The sequence below is a fragment of the Microtus oregoni genome, unplaced genomic scaffold, assembly GCF_018167655.1.
Source record: "Microtus oregoni isolate MIOR12 unplaced genomic scaffold, Mior012 000012F_ref0000307, whole genome shotgun sequence".
Taxonomy (NCBI): domain Eukaryota; kingdom Metazoa; phylum Chordata; class Mammalia; order Rodentia; family Cricetidae; genus Microtus; species Microtus oregoni.
Genome location: NW_024543071.1, coordinates 51,688,339 through 51,710,747, shown reverse-complemented (window position 1 = coordinate 51,710,747; position 22,409 = coordinate 51,688,339). Strand labels below are relative to the sequence as shown.

Genomic DNA, 22,409 nt, shown 5'->3' with positions numbered 1-22,409 from the left:
AGTGTTTCTCAACCTGTGGGCTGTGACCCTTTGGGGGTTCGCATATCAGATATTTACATTATGACTCATAACAGTAGCAAAATTACAGTTATGAAGTAGCAACAAAATAATTTTATGGTTTGGGGTTACCACAACATGAGGAACTGTATTAAAGGGTCACAGCATTAGGGAGGTGTTAAACCACCGATGTCAGGTTTAACTCCCTAGCCTAAACCACCGACCCTAGGCCTTCCCCTCCTACCCTCAGCCTCAGTTTGACCGTAACTATCACCTCCTACTCCAGCACTGTACAAACCTAGCTCAGTGCTTTAGGTGGTTAGCACACACCTTTAATCCAGCACTGGGAGGGAGAGGCAGGTGGATCTCTGTGAGTTCCAGGCCAGCCTGGTCTACAGAGTGAGTTCCAGGACAGCCAAGGCTACACTGAGAAACCATATCTTGAAAACAAACAAATAAAACAAAACAAACAAACAAACCTAGCCCAACCAATGCTCTTTAGACCACAACCACCAAGCAAACATACCCTAATCCCAGGATCTAAACTTTGACCCTTGACCTAAAGGTGTGAATTTTGAACTCTCAGAGATTTCCCCTAGCCATACAGCCCTAGCCGTTGACCCTTGATTCTTCGCCTCCCATCCTGACATTCAATATCTCATCTTTTTTAGGCGTGACCATGGACCCCGTGAGTATAGGAGCCCAAGTGGAGGGGGTAGGGAGACAAAGGAAGCAAGGAAGGCTTATATTACTATCAACCACAGCCAGTGAGTGAGGAGCGATCGGTGCAGGAGAGCCACCCCACTGCCTCCGCGTCACCTGCCCGGCCTTACCCAGGTGAGCCCGGCACTGCAAGTGGGGGCGGTTCTCGGGAGCTAAGTCACTGGGAGGCGTGGGCATGGCTACAGTGAGTACAGGGAGGGGAGCTTGGGTGTGGCCTGCAGGGGGTGGGTGGCTCTCTGAAAAGCCCCTCCTTCTGCCTGCAGAGCTGATCTCTCGCCCCTCCCCACCTACCTTTCACCGGTTCCTGCCAGAATTGCTCCCATCCCGAAGTGCAGTGGAGATCGCCCCTACTCAGGTCACAGGTAAGGCCTGCCAGCAGGCCACATCCTAGGAAGCTGCACACCTGGTTTCCTCCTCCATCGCTTCCGTGGCTAACAGGTTAGCGCTTGCCTGAGCTGCGTGCTGGGAAGTTTGCCTTCCAGTAGGCCTGCTAGTATGACGGTCAGCTCAATCTGAGAGTATCCATCCTTCAATTTATATTTATTGAACACCTACTTTGTGCCTCCCAAAATAAACCGCAAACAGATCAATCCAGATCTGGTGGCTCACACCCGTAATCTCAATATTCACGAGGTGCAGGCAGGATTGGCTAGAGTTCAAGGTCAGCCTGGATTATCATGTGATACCTACAAAGCAGATCAATAATTAAAGTCTAGCGTGTCTCATAAATGCTACCTCATAAAGGTAAGAGAGAAGACAGGAAGACTAAAGGATGAGACATTAGCTAGCAATAAGAAACTGTGAGGTGTGTGTGTGTGTGTGTGTGTGTGTGTGTGAGAGAGAGAGAGAGAGAGAGAGAGAGAGAGAGAGAGAGAATATGTAACATTTTAAAGAATTCTAGCCGGGCGGTGGTGGCGCACACCTTTAATCCCAGCACTCGGGAGGCAGAGGTAGGCGGATCTCTGTGAGTTCGAGACCAGCCTGGTCTATAGAGCTAGTTCCAGGACAGGCTCCAAAGCCACAGAGAAACCCTATCTCGAAAAACCAAAAAAAAAAAAAAAAAAGAAAAAAGAATTCTAGCCGGGCGGTGGTGGCGCACACCTTTAATCCCAGCACTCGGGACCAGCCTGGTCTACAAGAGCTAGTTCCAGGACAGGCTCCAAAACCACAGAGAAACCCTGTCTCGAAAAACCAAAAAAAAAAAAAAAAACCAAAAATAAAGAATTCTAGACATTCAAGAGAAGTGGAGAGAGGAGGGACATGGAGATTCAGAAAAAGAATATTCCAGCCAGATGGTGGTAGCACACACCTTTAATCCCAGCACTCAGGAGTCAGAGACAGGTGGATCTCTGTGAGTTTGGAACCAGCCTGGTCTACAGAGTGAGCTCCAAAACAGTCAGAGTGGTTACACTGAGAAACCTTGTCTCAAAAGGAAAATAAAAATAAAAAAATAAAAAAAGAACATTCCAGAGAAGTTAAGTCTGGGCAAAGGTGTAGAAAAGTATGAATCATTGGTGGAGGAGGAGAAACCACAGAGAACCAAGGGAAGGACAGTCCGCTTGATGTCAGAGACTGTGAAAAGCTTCTGCAAGGATTTGAGCATTGTAATAATGGCAGTGCAGGCTGAGCAATCCCCGCCAGGCTCTATGTGAAGAGCTTTACAAACCAAACTTCTTTTAACTTTCTCACATCCTGAAGACAACAAAGGCTTGCCTCATTTCCAGATGAAAAGAAGCTGAGGCTCAGAGAGGTTAACAGTCTGTCCCTGGGTCACAGTGGAGCCTATCAAACCAATGACATAGGGACTCCAAAGCCACAGTCATTGAAGTTGACTGAGACCCTGGGTCTTGATGAGCGGAAATGAGGGCTCAGGTGGATGCTCCCTGGGGATTGTGGGAATGTGGAGGACAACGTGTCGAGGCGGAGAGCGAGTTAGCAGGCAGACAGCAGCCTGCAGTGCCTGCTGGTTAGCTCTGTTTTGACAGGACAGCACTTAGCTTCACCCTGGGCTTCATGGGAGGGTGGGGGTCAGAAAGGGAGAGGAGGACTGGACTGGAGCTTAGCGAACAAGAGGGTGAGAGGAGCCCTCCACAGGCCATCTGGGCACAGTTCTGGCAACAAGTTGTTTCCAGAAAAATTGAAAATGGGGGACCCAGGTCCTAGGAACAGGGGGTTTGAAGTCACTGACTAGAAGATATTAGTAAGCCTGAGATGACAGGGTTTAAACTATTGATGTGCATGGGGAGAAGGTTGTCCCAGGGACCCTTGGAAGGGGGTCTTAAGAACATAAATAGGGCACTTAGGCGATGTGGTTTGATTTGAGGTGACACAGGACAAGCTTTTGGAATGCTAAGGACGGAAGTAACAAAGGTGACAGGGAAGGCAAGGACATGGGGGTCCTATTTGGGGACTTTTCTGGAACAAGGACATTAGGATTATTTGAGATGAAGTTTAGGAACTCCTAGGATTCAGATACCGTGTGCAGCCAGGGGTCACTCTGTGACCAAGCCTTCCTGAGCAGTAGGGTATAGTAGCTGCATAGCAGCAGCTGCCTCTAGGATGTGGCAGAATGCAGGTATCCCCCTGACCCGATCCACCCATGCCGCAGAGACGGATGAGTGCCGATTGAACCAGAATATCTGTGGCCACGGACAGTGTGTGCCTGGCCCCTCGGATTACTCGTGCCACTGCAACCCAGGCTACCGGTCACATCCGCAGCACCGCTACTGCGTTGGTGAGCCAGGACTGTGGGCAAGGGAGTGTGTGTGTGTGTGGGGGGGGGGGGGGTGACCCAGGGGATGACCGGGACTCTCAACCTGCCCCTGATGTCTCCTGGTCTACCAATCCTTCCAGATGTAAATGAATGTGAGGCGGAGCCGTGTGGCCCCGGGAGAGGCATCTGTATGAACACTGGGGGCTCCTATAATTGTCACTGCAACAGAGGCTACCGCCTCCATGTGGGCGCAGGGGGACGATCGTGCGTAGGTAAGCGCAGACAGCCCCGGGCTACCCTGGGAATACATGGTGGGATCGGCTCCTTCCACCCGCCCCATACCCATCGCACGCCCTGTCTTCGCTCAGATCTGAATGAGTGCGCCAAGCCTCACCTGTGCGGCGACGGCGGCTTTTGCATCAACTTCCCCGGTCACTATAAATGTAACTGCTACCCTGGCTACCGGCTCAAATCCTCCCGACCTCCCGTGTGTGAAGGTGGGGTACCCGTCCAAACAGAAGCGGGATCCATGGCTGTCCCTCCGTCTAGGATGGGGGCGGGAGGCCTGCACCCATCTATGGTCCTCTAAGACGGGGGTCAGGAAATCCCAAGCCGGTCCATTCTGCCTCGATTTGTGACAGAGGGAGGCCCTGTCATGTTGAGCACCGGACCAGTCATGTTGTTCCCAGATCTGTCCTCTTCCTTTTCCCTTCCGTGCAGACATCGACGAGTGTCGCGACCCTAGCACCTGCCCCGATGGCAAATGTGAAAACAAACCTGGCAGCTTTAAGTGCATCCCGTGCCAGCCCGGCTATCGCAGCCAGGGGGGCGGGGCCTGTCGTGGTGAGGGCGGTTCAGGCTCCACGTGGGGGGCGGGCCTCCTGGGAGTAGAGCCCTTCCCCTAGCCCTGGGGAGGGGAGCCTCGCCCCCAGCAGCTTGCGGTGTGGAGCCCAGTTGTGATGCTAGCGTTTCTCCCTGCAGATGTCAACGAGTGCTCCGAGGGCAGTCCCTGTTCTCCAGGATGGTGCGAGAACCTTCCCGGCTCCTTCCGATGCACTTGCGCCCAGGGATACGAGCCCGCACCGGACGGCCGCAGTTGCTTGGGTGAGCTCCAGCTTGCTCGGCAGACAATGGCTTATGTCTGCGAAGCAGCTGGGCCTTGGAGGGTGGATTTTTTTTTTTTTAATGTAGATGGGTGTTTTGCCCATGTGCATGGATGTGCACCATGTACAAACCTGGTGCCCTTGAAAGCCAAAAAAGGAGACCAGACCTTCTGGAACTCAAAAGTTACTGGCCTCTGTGAGCTGCCAAGTGGGTGCTGGAAATCCAACCAACCCCAGTCCTGTGTAAGAGCAACAAATGCCCTTAACTACTGAGCCATCTTTTATCTCTTAAGAGATGAGGATTGAAACTTTTGCCTGCAAAACTTGTTAATTTGAAGGGGGAAAAAAGATGTCAGACTAGAGACTCATTAGTCCTCTTCCCTGTAGTAATCTTTATTATGTACCAGAGAAGCGGGCTGGAGCCTAGAATTCCCATATGGAACTATCGGCTGTGGACTATGGGGCTCTGGAGGTTGAGGTGACCCTGCTGACCCAGGGAGAGAGGATTGGATAAAATAGCATCTAGCAGGGCTGCATGGCTACCGAGTCTAGGGGAGACAGGGGCGGATGAAAGGGCTTCGGGAGATGAGAGCAAAGGAATTGTTGGGAGGGTGAAGGTGGCTTCAGAGCTGCCTCTGAGAAGCTGGGGCCTTAAGCCCTGTGAGAAGAGAGGACACCTCCTGTTTGGTGAGTGGGTGAAGACACGCACTCTTTAGCATCAGACATGACTGAGGAATCCTGGCAGCACTTGGCTTAGACACCATACATGGTTTTTATGCGGGCGCAGGGTGAAGCCCCCTAGGCCTCAGCTCTAGTGCTCCAGACAAATGGGCAGCCGTGGGGAACAATACCGGAAGCCCGAGACCACCTCCAGCCTGACGCTCCTCTGTGCCCTGCAGACGTGGATGAGTGTGAGGCTGGGAGGAGCATGTGCAGCAATGGTATCTGCACCAACACACCGGGCTCCTTCCAGTGCCAGTGCCTCTCTGGCTATCATCTGTCAAGGGACCGGAGCCACTGTGAGGGTGAGGGATCCTAGAGCCTGGCCGCTGGCCTGCCCTACCTACCCCAGGACTCTGCTGCCCAGGTCCAGCCCTCACCCAGATGCCAGTTGTGGTTTGGGGGTGTGGGAGTGATCCAGGGCTCTCGGAGTAGGGAACTCGGATGGCTCCAGCCTGTGTGTATGGGGTCAACCCCTGAGAGTCTCCAAACCCTGGTCTCTACAGACATTGATGAATGTGACTTCCCCGCGGCCTGCATTGGAGGTGACTGCATCAATACCAATGGCTCCTACAGATGTCTTTGTCCCCAGGGGCATCGGCTGGTGGGCGGCAGGAAATGTCAAGGTATGAGGAGTTGGCTGAGAGCAACTCAGGGCAGTGTAATCCTTCGACACCCTGTCTGTGGTCTTTTCATCCATTCATCCGTCTATCCATCAATCCAGCTGGCTCCATTCACGCTTGCATTTGTTCTGAAACAAGGATCACGGTGCCGAGCTTACTACATTCAAGTTTCAGTCAGCTTTTTTTTTTTTTTCTTTTTTGGTTTTTCGAGACAGTGTTTCTCTGTGGCTGGAGCCTGTCCTGGAACTAGCTCTTGTAGACCAGGCTGGCCTCGAACTCACAGAGATCCGCCTGTCTCTGCCTCCCAAGTGCTGGGATTAAAGGCGTGCGCCACCACCGCCTGGCTCAGTCACCTTTTTAACTTTTTGATATTTAATTTACTCTTATTTTATGTGTATGTGTTTGCCTGAATTGTCTGTGCAGCACATGCGTATGTGCCCACATAGGCCAGAAGAGGGCGCTGGAGCTACAGGTGGCTGTGAGTGGATTTGTGGGTGCTGGGTCATCTGGAAGAGCAACAGTGCTCTTAAGGGCTGAACTATCTCTCCATCCCCTCTGCTCAGCTCTTCACAGATTCAGTAAACCGGCCCTTCAACTCACCTGTATGTACATTCACTAAGTGATACCTGCATACCCCTGTTTCCCCATCTGTCCTAGATAGCTCAGCAGTAATCTGGAGATCCTAGATTGGAGGGGTCATGGAAATGACTCTCAGGGTCAGGGTGAAGGTGTCTGGAAGTTACCTAAAGGGAGGTGCCTAGGGAACTGGGACTTGAAGCCTAAGGGATCCTTCAGCATGGGTCTGTGGGGAAGGGGGTCCTTCAGCAGGAGGTTGTGGGTGGGGAGGGGTCCTTCAGCAGGGGGCTGTGGGTGGGGTGGGGTCCCTCAGCTGGGGTCTGTGGGGATGGGGGTCTCGGCAGGGGGCCATGGGAGGGGTCTCAGCAGGGGGCTGTGGGTGGGCTCTACCCTAAGAAGAACAATTTCTAAGTTCTCATTGTGGGTTTTAGAGGAGAGGGAATGATTCTGTCTTGAGCAAAATTTTGGGAGAAATGGAAAAGTGATGGGCCGAGTTGGATGGCTTTATTTGTCATCCCAGCTACATGGGAGGCTGCGGCAGGAAGATCTCAAGTTCAAGACTAGCTTAGGAAACAGACCTTGCTTCAAAGAATAGCAAATCTGCGATGGGACTGAAAGGGGAACAGAATGAAGGTTTCCAAATGCCAGCCGAGAGTCAGGAGTTCATCCCGTGCCAGGAGGACCTAAGGGCTTACAGAGGCTGGCAGCAGTGAGCGTCATGACGTCATAAACCTACCCACACAGACAGACCCAAGGAGATGTCCCTTGTGCGCGCTTTGAAAACAAAGCAGAAATTCGGGTTCTAAGCCTGTGTAAGGCTTTTGGGCAACCCCATGGAAAGAGGGACTGGGTCTCCCCAAAGCTGAACCTGCTTGCTTCCTGCTCTCATTGCACCTCCTAGATACAGACGAGTGTAGCCAGGACCCAGGCCTGTGCCTGCCCCATGGGACCTGTGAGAACCTCCAGGGCTCCTACGTCTGTGTCTGTGACGAGGGCTTCACACTCACCCAGGACCAGCATGGCTGTGAGGGTGAGTGCCCTTCCCTTCTCTCAGACTGGATAATCCTTGGAGTGACAACCACCGGGCTCAGAGATGTGTTCTGGTTCCACCTTTCTGAATTCCCAGAACAGGAAATCCTCTTTGCCTGGGAAGAAGTGGCGTGGAGCTAGACCTCTCACTAGGTGACAAAGAGAACAGAGTGGGTGCAGTTTAGGGTACAGGAGACAGGTCAAAACTACTATCTTCATAAACTTTTTTTTTTTTCAAGACAGGGTTTCTCTGTGGTTTTGGAGCCTGTCCTGGAACTAGCTCTTGTAGACCAGGCTGGTCTCGAACTCACAGAGATCCACCTGACTCTGCCTCCTGAGTGCTGGGATTAAAGGCGTGTGCCACCACTGCCAGGCTTATCTCCATAACCTGAATTGTCACCCCCTCCCCAGAGGTGGAGCAGCCCCACCACAAGAAGGAGTGCTACCTTAACTTTGACGACACCGTGTTCTGCGACAGCGTGTTGGCCACCAATGTCACCCAGCAGGAGTGCTGCTGCTCACTAGGAGCTGGCTGGGGAGACCACTGTGAAATCTACCCCTGTCCAGTCTACAGCTCAGGTCAGGAATGTCACTGGGAAGCAAAGGGCTTCCTTCTGGGTAGCTGGGAAAGGAGGGAGCAGGCGCATGCTCAGTCCCGTGTTCCCTCCCGCGGTTTCTCTCACCCTGCAGCTGAGTTTCACAGCCTCTGTCCTGACGGAAAGGGCTACACACAGGACAACAACATCGTCAACTATGGCATCCCAGCCCACCGTGGTAAGCGCTAGCCTAGTGCTTCCCTTCTCCTCCCCACTGTGGTTTGGGTTGGTTTACTGGTGCTGGTTGGGTCAACCACTTGCTGGGTAAACCCCACTCTTTATGCCAACGTGATCCCAATAATTCCAGCCAATAATTTAGGTTCAGCTCTCCCAATAAGCCCCACCCAAGGGGCCTGAGCCCGCAGGTAAAGGAGAGCCCACTGGGCATTCACGCTTCCCTTGCTCTCAGATATCGACGAGTGCGTGCTGTTTGGGGCAGAGATCTGCAAGGAAGGCAAGTGTGTAAACACACAGCCCGGCTACGAGTGCTACTGCAAGCAGGGCTTCTACTACGATGGCAACCTGCTGGAATGTGTAGGTGAGCGCAGGAGCCAGTGGTGTCTCTGGGGAAGTGGCCACCCTGATCTAGGTCTGCTCCTGTCACCAGCATTCTCTCCCTCCGCAGACGTGGACGAGTGCTTGGACGAGTCCAACTGCAGGAACGGGGTGTGTGAGAACACACGGGGTGGTTACCGCTGCGCCTGCACGCCGCCCGCAGAGTATAGCCCGGTGCAACGGCAGTGTCTGAGCCCAGAGGAGATGGGTGAGGCCCACGGGATCAGCGTGGGGAGGAGGGGCTGGAGCCCAAACTGAACTGTGATTACCACCACCACTCCCCATGCCCCCTAGACGTGGATGAGTGCCAGGATCCGGCTGCTTGCCGCCCTGGCCGCTGCGTCAACCTCCCAGGCTCCTACCGCTGCGAATGTCACCCGCCCTGGGTGCCCGGGCCCTCCGGCCGCGACTGCCAGCTCCCTGAGAGCCAGGCGGGTGAGGGCGACATTCGTCCTGGGCAGATTTTGAGTCCAATCAGGGTGGAACCCCCCACCCCCACCCTGGGCCACAGTCGGCAGGTGGGATGGGACCGAGGTGGGCAGTCCTTGTTGATGCGGGTCTTGATCCACAGAGCATGCCCCAGAGCGACGTGAAGTGTGCTGGGGCCAGCGAGGAGAGGATGGCATGTGTATGGGGCCCCTAGCCGGGCCCGCCCTCACTTTTGATGACTGCTGTTGCCGTCAGGGCCGGGGCTGGGGCACCCAGTGCAGACCATGCCCGCCACGTGGCACTGGTGAGCTACCCGAGGAACTAGATGTAGGGGCTTGAGTACATAAATCAGTGTTGCTGACGCTACCACACTTCTAGGGTCCCAGTGTCCGACTTCGCAGAGTGAGAGCAATTCTTTCTGGGACACAAGCCCCCTAGTGCTGGGGAAGTCTCCTCGAGGTGAGTGAGGCCAAGGGCTCAGAGGTGTGGACTCCATCGATGGGGGTCGGTGGTGATACGTATATTCCTCTGGCGCACACAGATGAGGACAGCTCCGAAGAAGATTCAGATGAGTGCCGCTGTGTGAGCGGTCGCTGTGTGCAGCGGCCAGGAGGGGCAGTGTGTGAGTGTCCTGGCGGCTTTCAGCTGGACGCCTCCCGCGCCCGTTGCGTGGGTGAGCAAGACACTGGGGACAGAAGAGCAGAGCAGGGGTCGGGAGACACCACACTGGGACTTAACCTAAGCCCGCATCTGTCTTCCCACCTTGCAGACATCGATGAGTGCCGAGAGCTGAATCAGCGTGGGCTGCTGTGCAAGAGCGAGCGGTGCGTGAACACGAGTGGTTCCTTCCGCTGTGTCTGCAAAGCAGGCTTCACACGCAGCCGCCCTCATGGGGCCTGTGTGCCTCAGCGGCGCCGCTGATGCCACCTTGGCCTGCACCTTGGTCATCAAGAGAGTTTCTACTGATGTGGAAACAAGTACATCCCTTACTCCTGTCCAAATCAGAGATGGACTCAGCGACCCTCCAGGGCCCAGAGATCTCCTTCCTGCACCCCAACACCCAAGGGTGCTCCTGTCTGCAGAGTGCTGTCTGCTTTCCTCCCTGAGGAAGGTCCCTAGAAACTGCAAAGTCAGATCTGCCCCTTTAATTTACTCTTGGCTTTCAAAGCAAATTTATATTCACATCCTAAGTTGGGATGGCAGCACCAAGAGCCACAGCTTGGGAGGGGCTAGGCTGAGCTGGAAGCAGGATGTGAAATAGAATTTATTGTGGCTTTGATTATGTACACTAGATGTGCCTGGCCTGGTGACCCGGCTCACATGGTTTGTACAATAAATACATCCTCCAGGTCTGCTCCACTGATTAGAAGTGCCCGGGGGTTGGGGGATAGGGGTATCAGTCCAGTTTCCGGGCTCCCAGCTTCATGGGCCCCTTGGTGGCCTTTTTCTCTGCCCGCTTGGCTTCCATTTCCCTCCTCCGTTCCTCGCGCTTTTTCCGTGCCAGCTCTGCCTTCATCTGTCCTGGGATCAGGAAGAAAAAGGGTCTCAGCTCCCTGCTCCAGTACCTGCCCTGCCCGGGTCCCCGCCAGCCCTTCATGGGAAATACTCACTGCTCTCAGCCTCCACGCCTTCCCAGCTGTCTTCACCCCAGGAGTCTGGGTCTGGCCTGGGCTGAAAGGAAAATGCAGGCTACAGTGGGGGCCAGCTCCCAGCAGCAGTCACCCCAAGTACCCCATGCTCTCAATGGGCCAGTACCTGGGCACTAGAACGAACAGACAGGGCAGCAAAGGGGTCACCCTTGTCACTGGGCTCTGCACCACCCCAGTTATACTCGCTGGCTGGCCGGGTGCCTTCTGGGGGTGGCTCTACAGAGCTGGGCTCCTGCCAGCCCTGGTCCCAGGAGCCCTCAGCTTCCCAGCTGTTCCAGTCTGACTCCAGAGGTCTGTGGTCTGAGTGGCTGACCTGGGAGTGGACAATGGGAGAGAGGCAGGCTAGTAGAGTGAAGAGACTAACAGTGTTTCACAGACAGCCCCTGCCGGACCCAGCCTACTTGTCCAGCTCGGCTCCCTGGGCCCTTGACACTCCAGTCGTCCTGCTGTGCCAGCACAGATTCAGCTTCCTGCTGCAGAGTGAGAAGGAGGAAGGCATGACCAGCAATACTCTCAACCCTCAAGAGGACAAACACACTGAGCCCTCTTAGCCATGGCTCAGCTGCCCCTTGGTTTTTATTTTTGAGACCTACCCACCCTCTCCTTTCTCACCCAGCTCTTGGGGACCCTGGAGTTGAATAGGGACTCAGTGGCTGTGCTGGCCCCCATGACCAATCCGTGAAGCTCACCTACCAGGATGCCATGCGATGAGGGCGAGTCCAACTCTAATCTGTGGACTCCTAAAGGATGGCCTGTGGCCTTGCGCTGGGGTTCCCTGGGGAGACCTCCTCAGCTCCACTCACCTCTAAGCTGCCCCAGTCCTCATCGTCCCATCTGTCAGCAGTGGTGCTGTCTTCTGCTGTGTCCTTGTCTTCTTCCTGTGTCTCCCAGTGGCTTGAGGTCGTTGGGGTGTCAGGGGCAGGGGCTGGAGGAGCAGCATCTCCTGGGGAACAAAGAGTCTGAGCTCTCCGGGAGATCTTGGGACAGGACAGAAGTTGCTAAGAGGAAGACTACCAGGGAGAGTAACTAGCCATCACCCCATGCCTCATGTCCCTGCCGCCACATTAGGAAAGCCTGACAAGAGTGGCTCTCAGCCCTCAGACACTGATGCGGGAGCCTGGGATACTCACCCTCTGGTACTGGTCTCTGGGTCACAGTGATCTCAGATGGCATAGGTGTGGGGTGTGCACGGATGAGCTTGGAGGTGAGTGAGGATACCCCGGTTACAGCCCAGCCTGCCCAGCTGGCTGCAGCTCCTCCTGCTCCCGGGCTGGATGCTGCATGGACATCTTTCTCTGGATAATGAGAGATAAGTAGGTACAGGCTTCATGGAGAGATGATAGAAGAGCCAGCTCAGCAACAGCAATCCACAGCAAACCCTCCCTTCTGTAAGCCCAGTTCTCCAAGGTATGGAACAGGGAGCTGCTTGCTGACTTTTTTTTTTTCCAGCTTTCAGAAGCACCCATGGGATGGGACATACCAGGGGACTGTAAAGGACATGGCAAAGGGAGAGAACACGAGCGTAGGTCACTCACCTACTTCTGCCAGTTGAGTAGGATCTTCCGATACAGACTCCAATTTGGACAGGAAGCTTCGGATGGTCTTAAAGGCCTGTGGAGCAGCAAGAGGCCAAGCTGGGTGCTCCAGCACTCCCAAGGATTGCCAGGCCTCTTGGAGACTGGTTATCCCTGAGCCCAGCCCTGGGGTCTGCCTGGTTGGGCCTTACCTGGTCCCGCACAGATTTCTCAGGGTCCACAGTAAGGCCGCAGAGCACAGGCAGGATCTTGTGGGCACAGTCATCCACTGAGTAGAGATTGTGTGTGGCAGCAAAGCCCAGGACACCAGCAACCCGGGACGGTGCAAATGGGTCCTTCGTGGCCCGGCTGAAGGCGGAGGTGAGGACCCTGTGTCTAGTCTGAGAGCCCAGATTGACAAAGGAAAGGATACTTCAATGTACAGAATCAATAAGGGGCCCCAACTACCAGACCTTACTTCCTAGGACAGGGCCATCCACTGGAGCCAAGGTCTGGAAATGAGAACCTATCATTCACAATGTAAAAGAAGAGAACTATGGCAGGCAGTGTGGTGCTCATCTTTAGCCCCAGCACTTGGGAGCAAGTTTCAGGACTGCCAGGGCTACAGAGAGAAACCCTGCCTCAAAAAAACAACCTAATAATAATAATAAAGGAAGAGAATCTAGAAACAAATATGTACCTCGGCTTCTCTTGGATCGTTGGGTTTCACGCTGCCTCAAGGTGTAGGGCCAGAGCAGCAACCCTGAGGCTGGGCGTGAACCTCCTCTCCTCCCTACCTGCTAATCCTATTCATCCATTCCTTTGATTTTTCCATTTGTTTGTTTTGTTTTTGAGACAGGGTTTATTTGTGTAGCTCTGACTGTCCAGGAACTCCGCTCTGTCGACCAGGTTGGCCTCAAATTCACAGAGATCTGCCTGCCTCTGCCTCCCTAGTGCTAGGACTAAAGGTGTGTGCCACCACACCCAACTTTCATTCATTCTTGTTTAAGAGTCTAGGCCTAGCAGAAGCTCAAGTTAATAGACCGTGGCTAAGTGATGCGTGAAGACGTAAGAGTCAAGCAGACCTGAGTTCAGAACCCAGGTCTACCACCTTACTGGCTGTGTGTTCAGCAGCTTACTCCACTTCAAGAAGCCCAGGCAATAGGTCTCATGGAGCTCAGGGGCTGAGTCTCTAGAACAATGAGGCCCCACGGACACAGGGTTGTTTTGTAGCCCCGAAGGAGGCTGCTATCCTTCCACAGCTCTACAGGACACTCACAGTAGCACTGAGGTAGGAGCCAATTTTGCCCAAGCAGACCGTGGTGTTGCAGCGGATGGGACCCTGGTCATCCTTGGCTTGCAGTCTTGCAAAGTGCTTCATCAGCTCCACATTGAGGTTGGTCTCATTCAGCTTTGGGGCCAAGAGCAGCATGGACTGTAGAGGGAGGGGTAGAGGGTCCAGTGAGCCAGGGCAAGAACAGACTCCTGGGGGAGTGCACAAGCCACCAGTGGGCCGTGGCTTCGAGCAGGGCTGTCAGACCTGCCCAGTCCAGTCCTGTCCCAACTAGTATATTGAGAGGGAGTCCCTTAGTTCTGTCTCCCTTCTACAGCAAGACTCCAGATGCTTGCCGACATTATGCTTCGTTTGGACTTACATATCAATATACTGAGAGCCATTCTACCACACTGGTTCATCCATGCTGAGGTCACTGATGACCTCCAATTTACTAATTTTCAATTTAACTTTTTTTTTTTTTTGTAGCCCAGGGCTGTCCTTGAACTTGCAACCCTCCTGCTTCAACCTCCCCTGAGTGCTAGGATTAGAGGCATACACCACCATGCCTAGCCATTAAATGTATTTATTTATTTTTCTTTTCTTTTTATCTTTTTGTTTTTTTAAGACAGGGTTTCTTTGTGGAGTCCTGGCTGTCCTGGAACTTATTCTGGTTGGCCTCAAACTCAGAGATTCACCTGCTTCAGCCTCCCAAGTGCTGGGATTAAAGGTGTGCACTACCACTGCCCAGCTATTTACTTATTTTTTCAAATTACTAAATGTAATGGCTCTTCTAGTTCCCTTTCTGTTGCTGTAACAAACGCTCTAATCAAAAGCACCAGGGAAGGAAAGGGTTTGTCTTGTCTTACAGCTCCCAGGTCATAATCCAGCATCGACCCAAGTCAGGACAGGGATACAATTCAGAGCATGAGGGCAGAAGCCAGGCATGGAAGTCACACCTTGAATCACACTACTCAGCGGGCAGAGGTCTATCTCTGAGTTCAAGCCCAGCCTGATCTACACAATGTTCCAGGACAGACAGTCACATAAGAAGATCCTATCTCATAAAAAGCTAATAGGGGAAAAAAGAACAAAGGAGCATGGGGGCAGGAAGTAGGAGGAAGCGGCTCTTACCAGTTCATGGTTTCTTGTGGAACACGGGACCACCTACTTAGGGATGGCTGGGCTGTCTTACAGAAACCAGAAGTAAGTTAATGCCTTACAGACATGCCCACAAGGCAACCTGACCTAGGAAAGTCGTCGTTTTGAGTTTCCCTCTTCCTAGAAGACTCCAGGTTGTGACAATAAAAATGCACAGGACAAGGGCCAAGCTTCTCTTCCACTACCCCTGACCTACGGTGTTTCAACACCTCCACGTTCTTCCCTAGCTGACTGCTCTGTTCACTGAGACCTGGATGGTCGGAAACCTCAAAGTGCATTCTTTGGCTCCTTTTGTACCTGACACTCTTGCCCTTCTAAGTCCTCTCACTGCATGGCTCACATGCACACGCGTGCTGTTTGAACCTGCAATGCTCTCAGATGCAGTGGAGGCCGGTCCTGCTGCAGGGCAGCAATGCACAGGATGAAGCTTCCTGGAATTGACTGATCCAGAGGGCTCTGACCTCACCAGTTCATAATTTGATGGGTTGTTGGGAGGTGATGGAAGCTTGGGAAGTGAACTTAGTTCAAGGCAGTGGATCCTTGAGGACAAACCCTTGGGAGTTATCACTTGCCCCAGCCCCTCCTCTTTCTGTCCATCTGTGAGGTGGAGAGCTGTTCTGCTTCACTTCCTGGTCCCCGCCAGAATGTCCCAGCTCCTCACAGGCTCAGATGCAACAGAGACAAGTGGCCATGGACCGAAAGCCCCGAAACTGACCCCCAAACAGACCTTTCCTCTTCAGGTTACTTCGGGTATTCTGTCCCAGTGGCACTAAGCTGAGGACAGTCCCCTGGGGTGCACCCTAATGTAACCGTGTTCCCTGCCCCAATCGCAACCCAGCTCTGCCCAGTCCCCACTCCTCAGTCTCTCAGTACACTTGGATGAGAAGCCTCCGAATCATCTGCAACTCTCAGAAAGCACTGTCAGCCCCAGCTTTGGAACGGCCCATTCTCTCCGCGTGCTGCCATCACCATCCCAGGCACTGCAACAACCACCACACGCACTGTCTCAAACCAAGGCCTGTGCTCCAGAGAGAACCACTTCCCTGTCCTGGGAGACAAGAAATGGCCACTGTAGGCCTGACTACACCCACCTTGACTGTCTGCTCCCGGATGGCAGGGTTGGTGTCCAGGAAGCCATGTACAACATGGGGGAAGATCTGGGTGTTGACTGTAGGCTCGTCGAGGTATTGGATGAACTGCTCCATCTGTGGCCCAGGGTGTGGCGTGAGAAGACGGCCGCACCCCACCAAAGTCACAGCCACTCTGGCTTTGGCTGTTCCAGTGCAGACACTGGCCACCAGGCAGCCTCCCGAGTCCAGCTCATGCACACGTCCTCAGGAGGGAAGGGCATTTGGCAGGGACTGGTCCCTGCTACCTGAGAGTCTTTCTGGCTCATGAGAACATTCTAACCTACAGGCTAACACTCTGTAGCTGTGGGGCTGACGGGAGAAACTGTGTCCTACTTTAGAGGACCTAAGTTACAGAGTCTGGAGAGCCCAAGGCTACAAGGAGCCCTGGGACCAGCTCCACCTCCCCAGAGTTTTCCTGGCCCTTCACCTGTGGAACACACAATGGTTAGGGGTTCAGGGTACCTCTATAGTCAAAGCACAGGCTCCGGCCACCTGTCTAAGGTTGGGGGTGACTAGAACCAGGGTCTGGGAGGAGGACCTGGGCAGAAACTGGCTGAGGCCTCTACCTGCTGGAGGAGGCGGATGCGCATGGCACGGTCGGTGGATGAGAACATCTTCACCACCACGGGGATGATCTTCTGCTGGTACTCTTCAGCACTGAGGAATTTCCCCACCTGAGCAAGGAGGAGAAAGAGGGGTTTGGCCACATCCACGGGGCTAGGGCAACTTCACAGGGTTCCCTCAACTTGCTTGGGCTCACTGCAGACTTCCCAGGAGAGGAATGAGGTGATGATGGAGAAGGCTTGGAGAAATGGAGGGAAAGCACTGAAACAAGGATCTATAAGCAGAGGAATCTGGCAGCACAGAACTGTTCTTCCCAAGGGCTACAAGTCCGCCAGACTCCCTCCCACTGTCAGGTGGCCTTGCTTGCTAAGTCAAGAGGACACTGGGCTTGCGTCCACCCTGAGAATGCTTCTCACCCAGGGCTGTATCCATTCAGGTCTCTGTATCCCACAGCTCCTGCCTGGCCCCATTTACCTTGAAGAGGGGTGTGAGGACCACAGCCCCAGCGTTGCCGAACTCAAAGGCGGTCAGTAGCTGGGGCAGCACCTTGTGCCGACAGAAATCTTCAGGAAATGAGTCTAGGCTCTTGCTCAGCTCTTGGAAGAACTTCTGCTTCTCAGCTGGCTCTTTGATCTGGGGGGCAAAGACAGGGTTCAAGGGGAAAACAGCCTCATCACACACACTCCAGACTCAGACGAGGGTGAGGCCGCCCCAGGCTGGGGGGACAGGAGCAATGCTAGGGAGCCCAGCTCTCCACTTAGCAGGTGATCATGGGCAGACTCTCCCCTGTAAAATAGTATAACAACTCTACCACCACTCTGAGGATTCAACCAGAAAATGTTCATACGCGCTGCCAGCAAGCCAGGCCGGCCATGCACACTGTGATGCCAGAACTAAGGAGGCTAATGCAGGAGGATCTAGAGCTCGAGGCCAGCCTAGACCACACAGTGAGTTCAAAGCCAGCCAAGGCTATATATTTAGACCCAATGCCTGGCACGCAGCCAATGTTTTCTAGTGACTGTCCTTGCTACCCTGTCACTTACCCTGTAGGGTAGACAATGGCTAGAAAGATTAAACCCTTCATCAGCATGTCCTCTGCTGCTCACAACAACCCACATGAGGAAACTGAGGCTCAAAGCAGGAAGGATCTTACTTGGTCCTTGCCTTGGCCTGGCTGGGCACACTGGGTGGAGTTTCTGGAGAGCCATAGAAGAAGTCAGGGAACAGGCACAGTTTGCCACTAGACTGGGCCCAAACGCTCAATACTCCATAGTCCTCCTAATACCCCCACGAGAGGCGGTCAAACCCACAGCACAAATTTCCTGAGCACAGACTGAAAACGAAACCTTCCACACAGCATCTCAAATAACCCTCACACAACTTTATGAGGCAGAAAAACACGAGCACCTTACCAACAAGCAGCAGACAGAAGAGGGAGCTTGTTTAAAGACACACAGCTAAGAAGTGACCAACAAACCTCTGCAACCTTGCACAGTGCAAAAACATGTTGTCACCCACCCATTCACAAAGGAAGATGAGGGTGGACGGGACCATGGCCAGAAGCTGGGCATGGCAGCACATGCCTTCCCAGCACTGAGGAGACCAAGGCAGGATTGAGGATTCAAGGCCAACCTGGGCTGCACAGTGAGGCCTTGCCTCAGGAAGAAAAAAGCCAAGCATATAGAAAGTCATGACCCCAAACCCCTTGCACCCTGTTTTACCACCATCTCACAGAGGTAGCTTGGCCCAGAATGAGCAACCACAGCTGAGGATGAGGAATGCCGAGGTGCCTGGGAGTTGCTTAGTCCAGCATGAGTGGCAAGCTCTGCCCCAGCGCTGGAAATGAGGAAAGTTCAAAGAGACCAAATCACAGCCAAGGCCACCCTTCCACTGTGCTGGTTAGTTTTCTGTCATCTGGGAAGAGGGAACCTCAGTTGAGAAAATACCTCCATCAGATTGCCTGTTGGGGGCATTCTCATGATTAACGACTGATGTGGGAGGGCCCAGCCAAGTGTGGAGAGTGACTCTTGGGCAGGTGGTCCTAGGTTGTAATAAGAGGCAGGAGGATCTCTGCGAGTTCAAGGCCTGTCTGGTCTACATAGTGAATTCTGGGATAGCCAGGGCTACATAGTGATACCCTGCCTCAAAAAAGAAAAGGTATTGTCCTTCCTGCCCTACCCCAACTCTGAACTCTGCTCCTTCAAGGTCTGTAGCCTTCTGCTCAGCTCCTGATTCTGTGATCCCTGCCTCAGGCTGGGTCAGGGCAGAGCCTCAATCCTGTGTCACTATGATGCCCCTAAGAGCTGGTGGATGCTGTGACTCTCTGCTTTGCATAGATATGGGTGCTGAGATTCAGAAATGAAGCAGAGGGTGTCCCCTTCCCATGTGTTCTCGTGTTCTCTCTTCCGGGGCCATCTTCCCCAAGTCACCTTCCAGGTGGCTCCCACCTTTGAATCTTTCAGGTCCTAACCCAACTCTCTTCTCCAAGGGGGTCCTCAGAACACCTGGTCATTTTCTTCCAGCAATTACTCAGGGAGCATAGGTTTTCTCATTAACGTTTCCTGTCTTTCTCCTGTAATGAGTGCTCCCAAAGGGGGGCCCTGCTCTGTTTGTTCCTTGCTGGGTCCTTGAGGACAGGTCTGACTCTCCTCGCTCCCTAGCACTGTGTGTGGCGCCATGAGGAAAGAGCAACAGCGCAGATAGTGAGCTGTGGAGCAGCCATTGGGCGTCTGTTGTGAGTTCAACTCTACGCAGCAGCCCTCTCTGTCTGCCTCCACCATGAGTGAATTCAAGAACCAGAGACCAAAGCATCAGGAAAGAAACAACTCTCTATATCACAAACATACAGCCTACTTTTTCTTGCCATGATTTGCCCAAATATCACAGTTTAGTAACTATTTACAGAGCACATATATCACATAAGGGGATAATAAGTTAGTTACAGATAAATTTGAACAATACAGAAGGACGGGGTGGGTTAATGGCTCAGTGGGTAAAAGTATTTGCTGTGCAAACATGAGGAACTGGGTTCAAATACCCAGCTCCACGTAAGAGGCTGGGCATAGCCCCCACACACCTATCACCAGTGCTATGGAGCTGGAGACAGGAGATCACTGGAAATTACTGGCTCCAGGCTGAGTGAGACCCGAGCAATGAGAATGAGGCATGGCGGATAGCGGAGGACACCTGATATCCTCCTCTGGCCTCTGCACACTAGCACACAGCTCCTCACACATATGTATTCAACACACACACACACACACACACACACACACAGAGGATTATGGAAGGATATAAGTTACATGCAAACACTATGACTTTTTTTTTTTTTTTTTTTTTTTTGGTTTTTCGAGACAGGGTTTCTCTGTGGTTTTGGAGCCTGTCCTGGAACTAGCTCTTGTAGACCAGGCTGGCCTCGAACTCACAGAGATCCGCCTGCCTCTGCCTCCCGAGTGCTGGGATTAAAGGCGTGCGCCACCACCGCCCGGCAACACTATGACTTTTATCAGGGACTAGAGCATCTGTCAATTCTCAGGGGTCCTAGAGCCAGTTCCCACTGTGCTGGTTAGTTTTCTGTCATCTGGGAAGAGGGAACCTCAGTTGAGAAAATACCTCCATCAGATTGCCTGTTGGGGGCATTCTCATGATTAATGACTGATGTGGGAGGACCAGCCAACTGTGGACAGTGACTCTTGGGCAGGTGGTCCTAGGTTGTAATAAAAAAGCAAACTGACGCAAGCCACTAAAGTGCATTCTTCCACGGCCTCTGCTTGCGCTCCTGCCTTGACTTCCCTTCACTATGGACTGTGCCTGTGTAAGCCAGAGAAGCACTCTGCTTTCGGTCATGGGATTTCATCACAACAGAAAGCAAACTAGGACTCCCACGGATACCAAGGGGGGCTGTGTTATGCGTTTTTAACTAAAAAACTCTGCCCCAGGCTCCTGGAAAGGAGGAATTATGACCTCTGTTGAACTTCAGGCATGAAAGTTGAGAAGATGAGAAGAGGTAAAGCCAGGGCTTGCACCCAAAGGACTTAACTCCACTACCCATGCTTGTTTCCACACAATCCAAACATGAGAGATGCCAAAGCATAGGTGAGGGCCATGGCAAAGACCAGGAAGACTGGGAGCTCACCTGAATCTCTTCTAGGAAGAGGTTGGTCTCTACAAATCGGTTGCTCATGAAGCCACCGGGTGCCCGGCAGTTCTGCAGGAAGCGAGCCGGGTTGGGACGTACTTTGGGGTTGGCTCCCACCAGCTCACAGTAATGGGTCACCAGTGATTTGGGGATCTGTAAGAGAATGCTCCATGTCAGGGAAAGGGTGGTGGATGGGTGGTAAGGAAGAAGGGACTGATGAGGTAGGCAGGAGCTAGACACTTACCTTTCCAGGATTTCTCAGGGCAGCTGCCCGAGGTAGGGATCCATTGAAAACTTCCCAGATGAGGCAGCCCAGGCGCCACATGTCTGCTGACCTGTGGCAGTAACCCAGAGCTGTTCAGGGATCCCCAGCATATACTAGTGCTGCTTCCAACCTGCTTTAGCTACCAGGCACCCACTGCATCACAGGCCGTGGCTGTCCCTGCACTGATCCCTTAGCCCCAAGTAGTTTGTTTCACTAGCCCCATTTAACAGAGAAACCAAAAGTCAGAGAAGCATGAACACCTGCTTCCAACACAGCTTCCAAATTCAGAGGGACTAAACACCTAAGGTTATGTCCGTCTTGACCAACCACCCTCCTCCTAAGATGCTGGTTCTCTTCCCAGACAGGCAGCAAGAGCCAGGGGCTTCCCAGCTAGTCTAGGGGTCCGAGGCTGCAGGGACCTGCAGTGCAGTACAGATCAAGGCACAATGACGTCAGTCACCCACCACTTCTCTTTGACTGCTCTGCTACTGTGGTCCGCCAACTCCGGGGGATCGTACTGCTCAAGCTCAGGGATCCCCTTGCTGGGTGGTCCCCCGCCGTTGCCCTGGGCTGAGTACATATAGTCCAGACCCCCAAGTTTCCACTCGCCAGCCCTGTCCACAAACACAGCGGCCATGCAGACATTATTGTGGATGAGGTTGCAGTCGTTGACCAGGAAGCTGAGGGCTTTTACGATCTGGTGCAGCCCCCACGATAGTTCCTGCTCCTTCAGGCCACCTGCCTCTGCTCGTGTCTTGAGGTATGTTCCCAGTGGGGTCACAGCCTCTGTCACGATGTGGAGGCACTTTTCTGTCTGGGTAAGGAAAATGGTATTAGGGTACGATTCCAGAGGAGGAAGGGAAGATGAGGGGCATGATTGGGAGAGAGGTAGTGGACAAGGTACCAAATCTGAGGGCGTTGAAGCACTTGGGTACAAAGTGAGGGCAAACAGTGAGATGGGCAGATCAGGTGACAGGTACCTCCAACCCATCGATATAAGCCAGGATGTTGGGGTGCCGGAGAGTTTTGAGGCGTTTGAAGGCAGCTTTGGCCACCTGGGTCTGCTCTTCGGCTCCCGCTTTCACATCATACACGAAGATGGACACCGCGCTGCCTGTGGCCTGGTGGAGGACACGGCAACGTGAGAGGCACGGGCCAAATGACCACTCCAACCTTCCTGGGCTTCACCAGCTCTGAGTGCATCTCCAGAGCAGCAAGGAAGGGACGCCGGCGAGTCTCGCCCAGGACAGCTCTTAAGAAGCTGGCCAGGCCCACGTGACCCCCGTCCTGTCTGCTTGTCCGTCCCTCGATCCTTCCGCCCGCCACGTCGTCACTGCCCGCCCCGCTCCCAAGCCCGTTCCCGGGAGCCTCGGTCGCCACGTCAGGCCCGGCGCGACGCAGCGGGGCCGGCACACAGCCTAGGAAAGGCCGAGGTCGGCCGCGGCCTGCGGAGCAGCACCGTACTTCACCTTTTTGCGGCCGCGGTGCAGGGTCCAAGGCCCGGGCGGGCCACCTTCGGGGGGCTCCGGGCTCAGCTCGAATGGGAAGTCCCGGACCGGGTCCCGGGCGAAGAACCACATCGTCACCGCCGCCACGGGCTCGGGAGCCTCCACTCCGGGTCCTCCGGCCGCCCGAGCCGGGGCGGGGCGGG

The 22,409-nt window shown here is 53.8% G+C and overlaps 2 protein-coding genes across 4 annotated transcripts in view; one reads left to right on the top strand and one right to left on the bottom strand.

The window, feature by feature from the left end:
- Ltbp3 (latent transforming growth factor beta binding protein 3) overlaps positions 1-10,413 on the top strand; it is a 16,061-nt gene extending 5,648 nt beyond the window's left edge. The window contains exons 9-28 of one of the 2 annotated variants that reach the window (XM_041660873.1): positions 669-685; positions 762-834; positions 984-1,082; positions 3,329-3,454; positions 3,574-3,705; positions 3,802-3,930; positions 4,154-4,276; positions 4,415-4,537; positions 5,436-5,561; positions 5,763-5,882; positions 7,357-7,485; positions 7,896-8,063; positions 8,175-8,258; positions 8,490-8,618; positions 8,706-8,843; positions 8,930-9,070; positions 9,207-9,368; positions 9,443-9,523; positions 9,606-9,737; positions 9,834-10,413. In XM_041660873.1, coding sequence (XP_041516807.1) covers positions 669-685; positions 762-834; positions 984-1,082; positions 3,329-3,454; positions 3,574-3,705; positions 3,802-3,930; positions 4,154-4,276; positions 4,415-4,537; positions 5,436-5,561; positions 5,763-5,882; positions 7,357-7,485; positions 7,896-8,063; positions 8,175-8,258; positions 8,490-8,618; positions 8,706-8,843; positions 8,930-9,070; positions 9,207-9,368; positions 9,443-9,523; positions 9,606-9,737; positions 9,834-9,985 — 2,384 coding nt within the window. In that variant the 3' untranslated portion in view covers positions 9,986-10,413. The remainder of the gene's footprint in view (positions 1-668; positions 686-761; positions 835-983; positions 1,083-3,328; positions 3,455-3,573; positions 3,706-3,801; positions 3,931-4,153; positions 4,277-4,414; positions 4,538-5,435; positions 5,562-5,762; positions 5,883-7,356; positions 7,486-7,895; positions 8,064-8,174; positions 8,259-8,489; positions 8,619-8,705; positions 8,844-8,929; positions 9,071-9,206; positions 9,369-9,442; positions 9,524-9,605; positions 9,738-9,833) is intronic. The other variant, XM_041660874.1, reaches the window with a different exon arrangement.
- Positions 10,310-22,409, bottom strand: Scyl1 (SCY1 like pseudokinase 1). Of its 2 annotated transcripts, none has more exons than XM_041660875.1 (17): positions 22,228-22,409; positions 21,739-21,879; positions 21,223-21,572; positions 20,738-20,828; positions 20,491-20,646; positions 16,830-16,988; positions 16,358-16,465; positions 15,753-15,866; positions 13,507-13,662; positions 12,440-12,628; positions 12,249-12,324; positions 11,844-12,008; positions 11,517-11,656; positions 11,115-11,186; positions 10,820-11,026; positions 10,675-10,735; positions 10,310-10,585 (listed from the first exon to the last, which is right to left on the bottom strand). In XM_041660875.1, the coding sequence occupies exons 1-17, from the start codon at positions 22,336-22,338 to the stop codon at positions 10,461-10,463; spliced, it is 2,421 nt and encodes an 806-aa protein (XP_041516809.1). In that variant the 5' UTR covers positions 22,339-22,409; the 3' UTR covers positions 10,310-10,460. The 2 variants fall into 2 exon arrangements, with proteins under 2 accessions (XP_041516809.1, XP_041516810.1); XM_041660876.1 differs by having other exon boundaries at positions 11,115-11,183.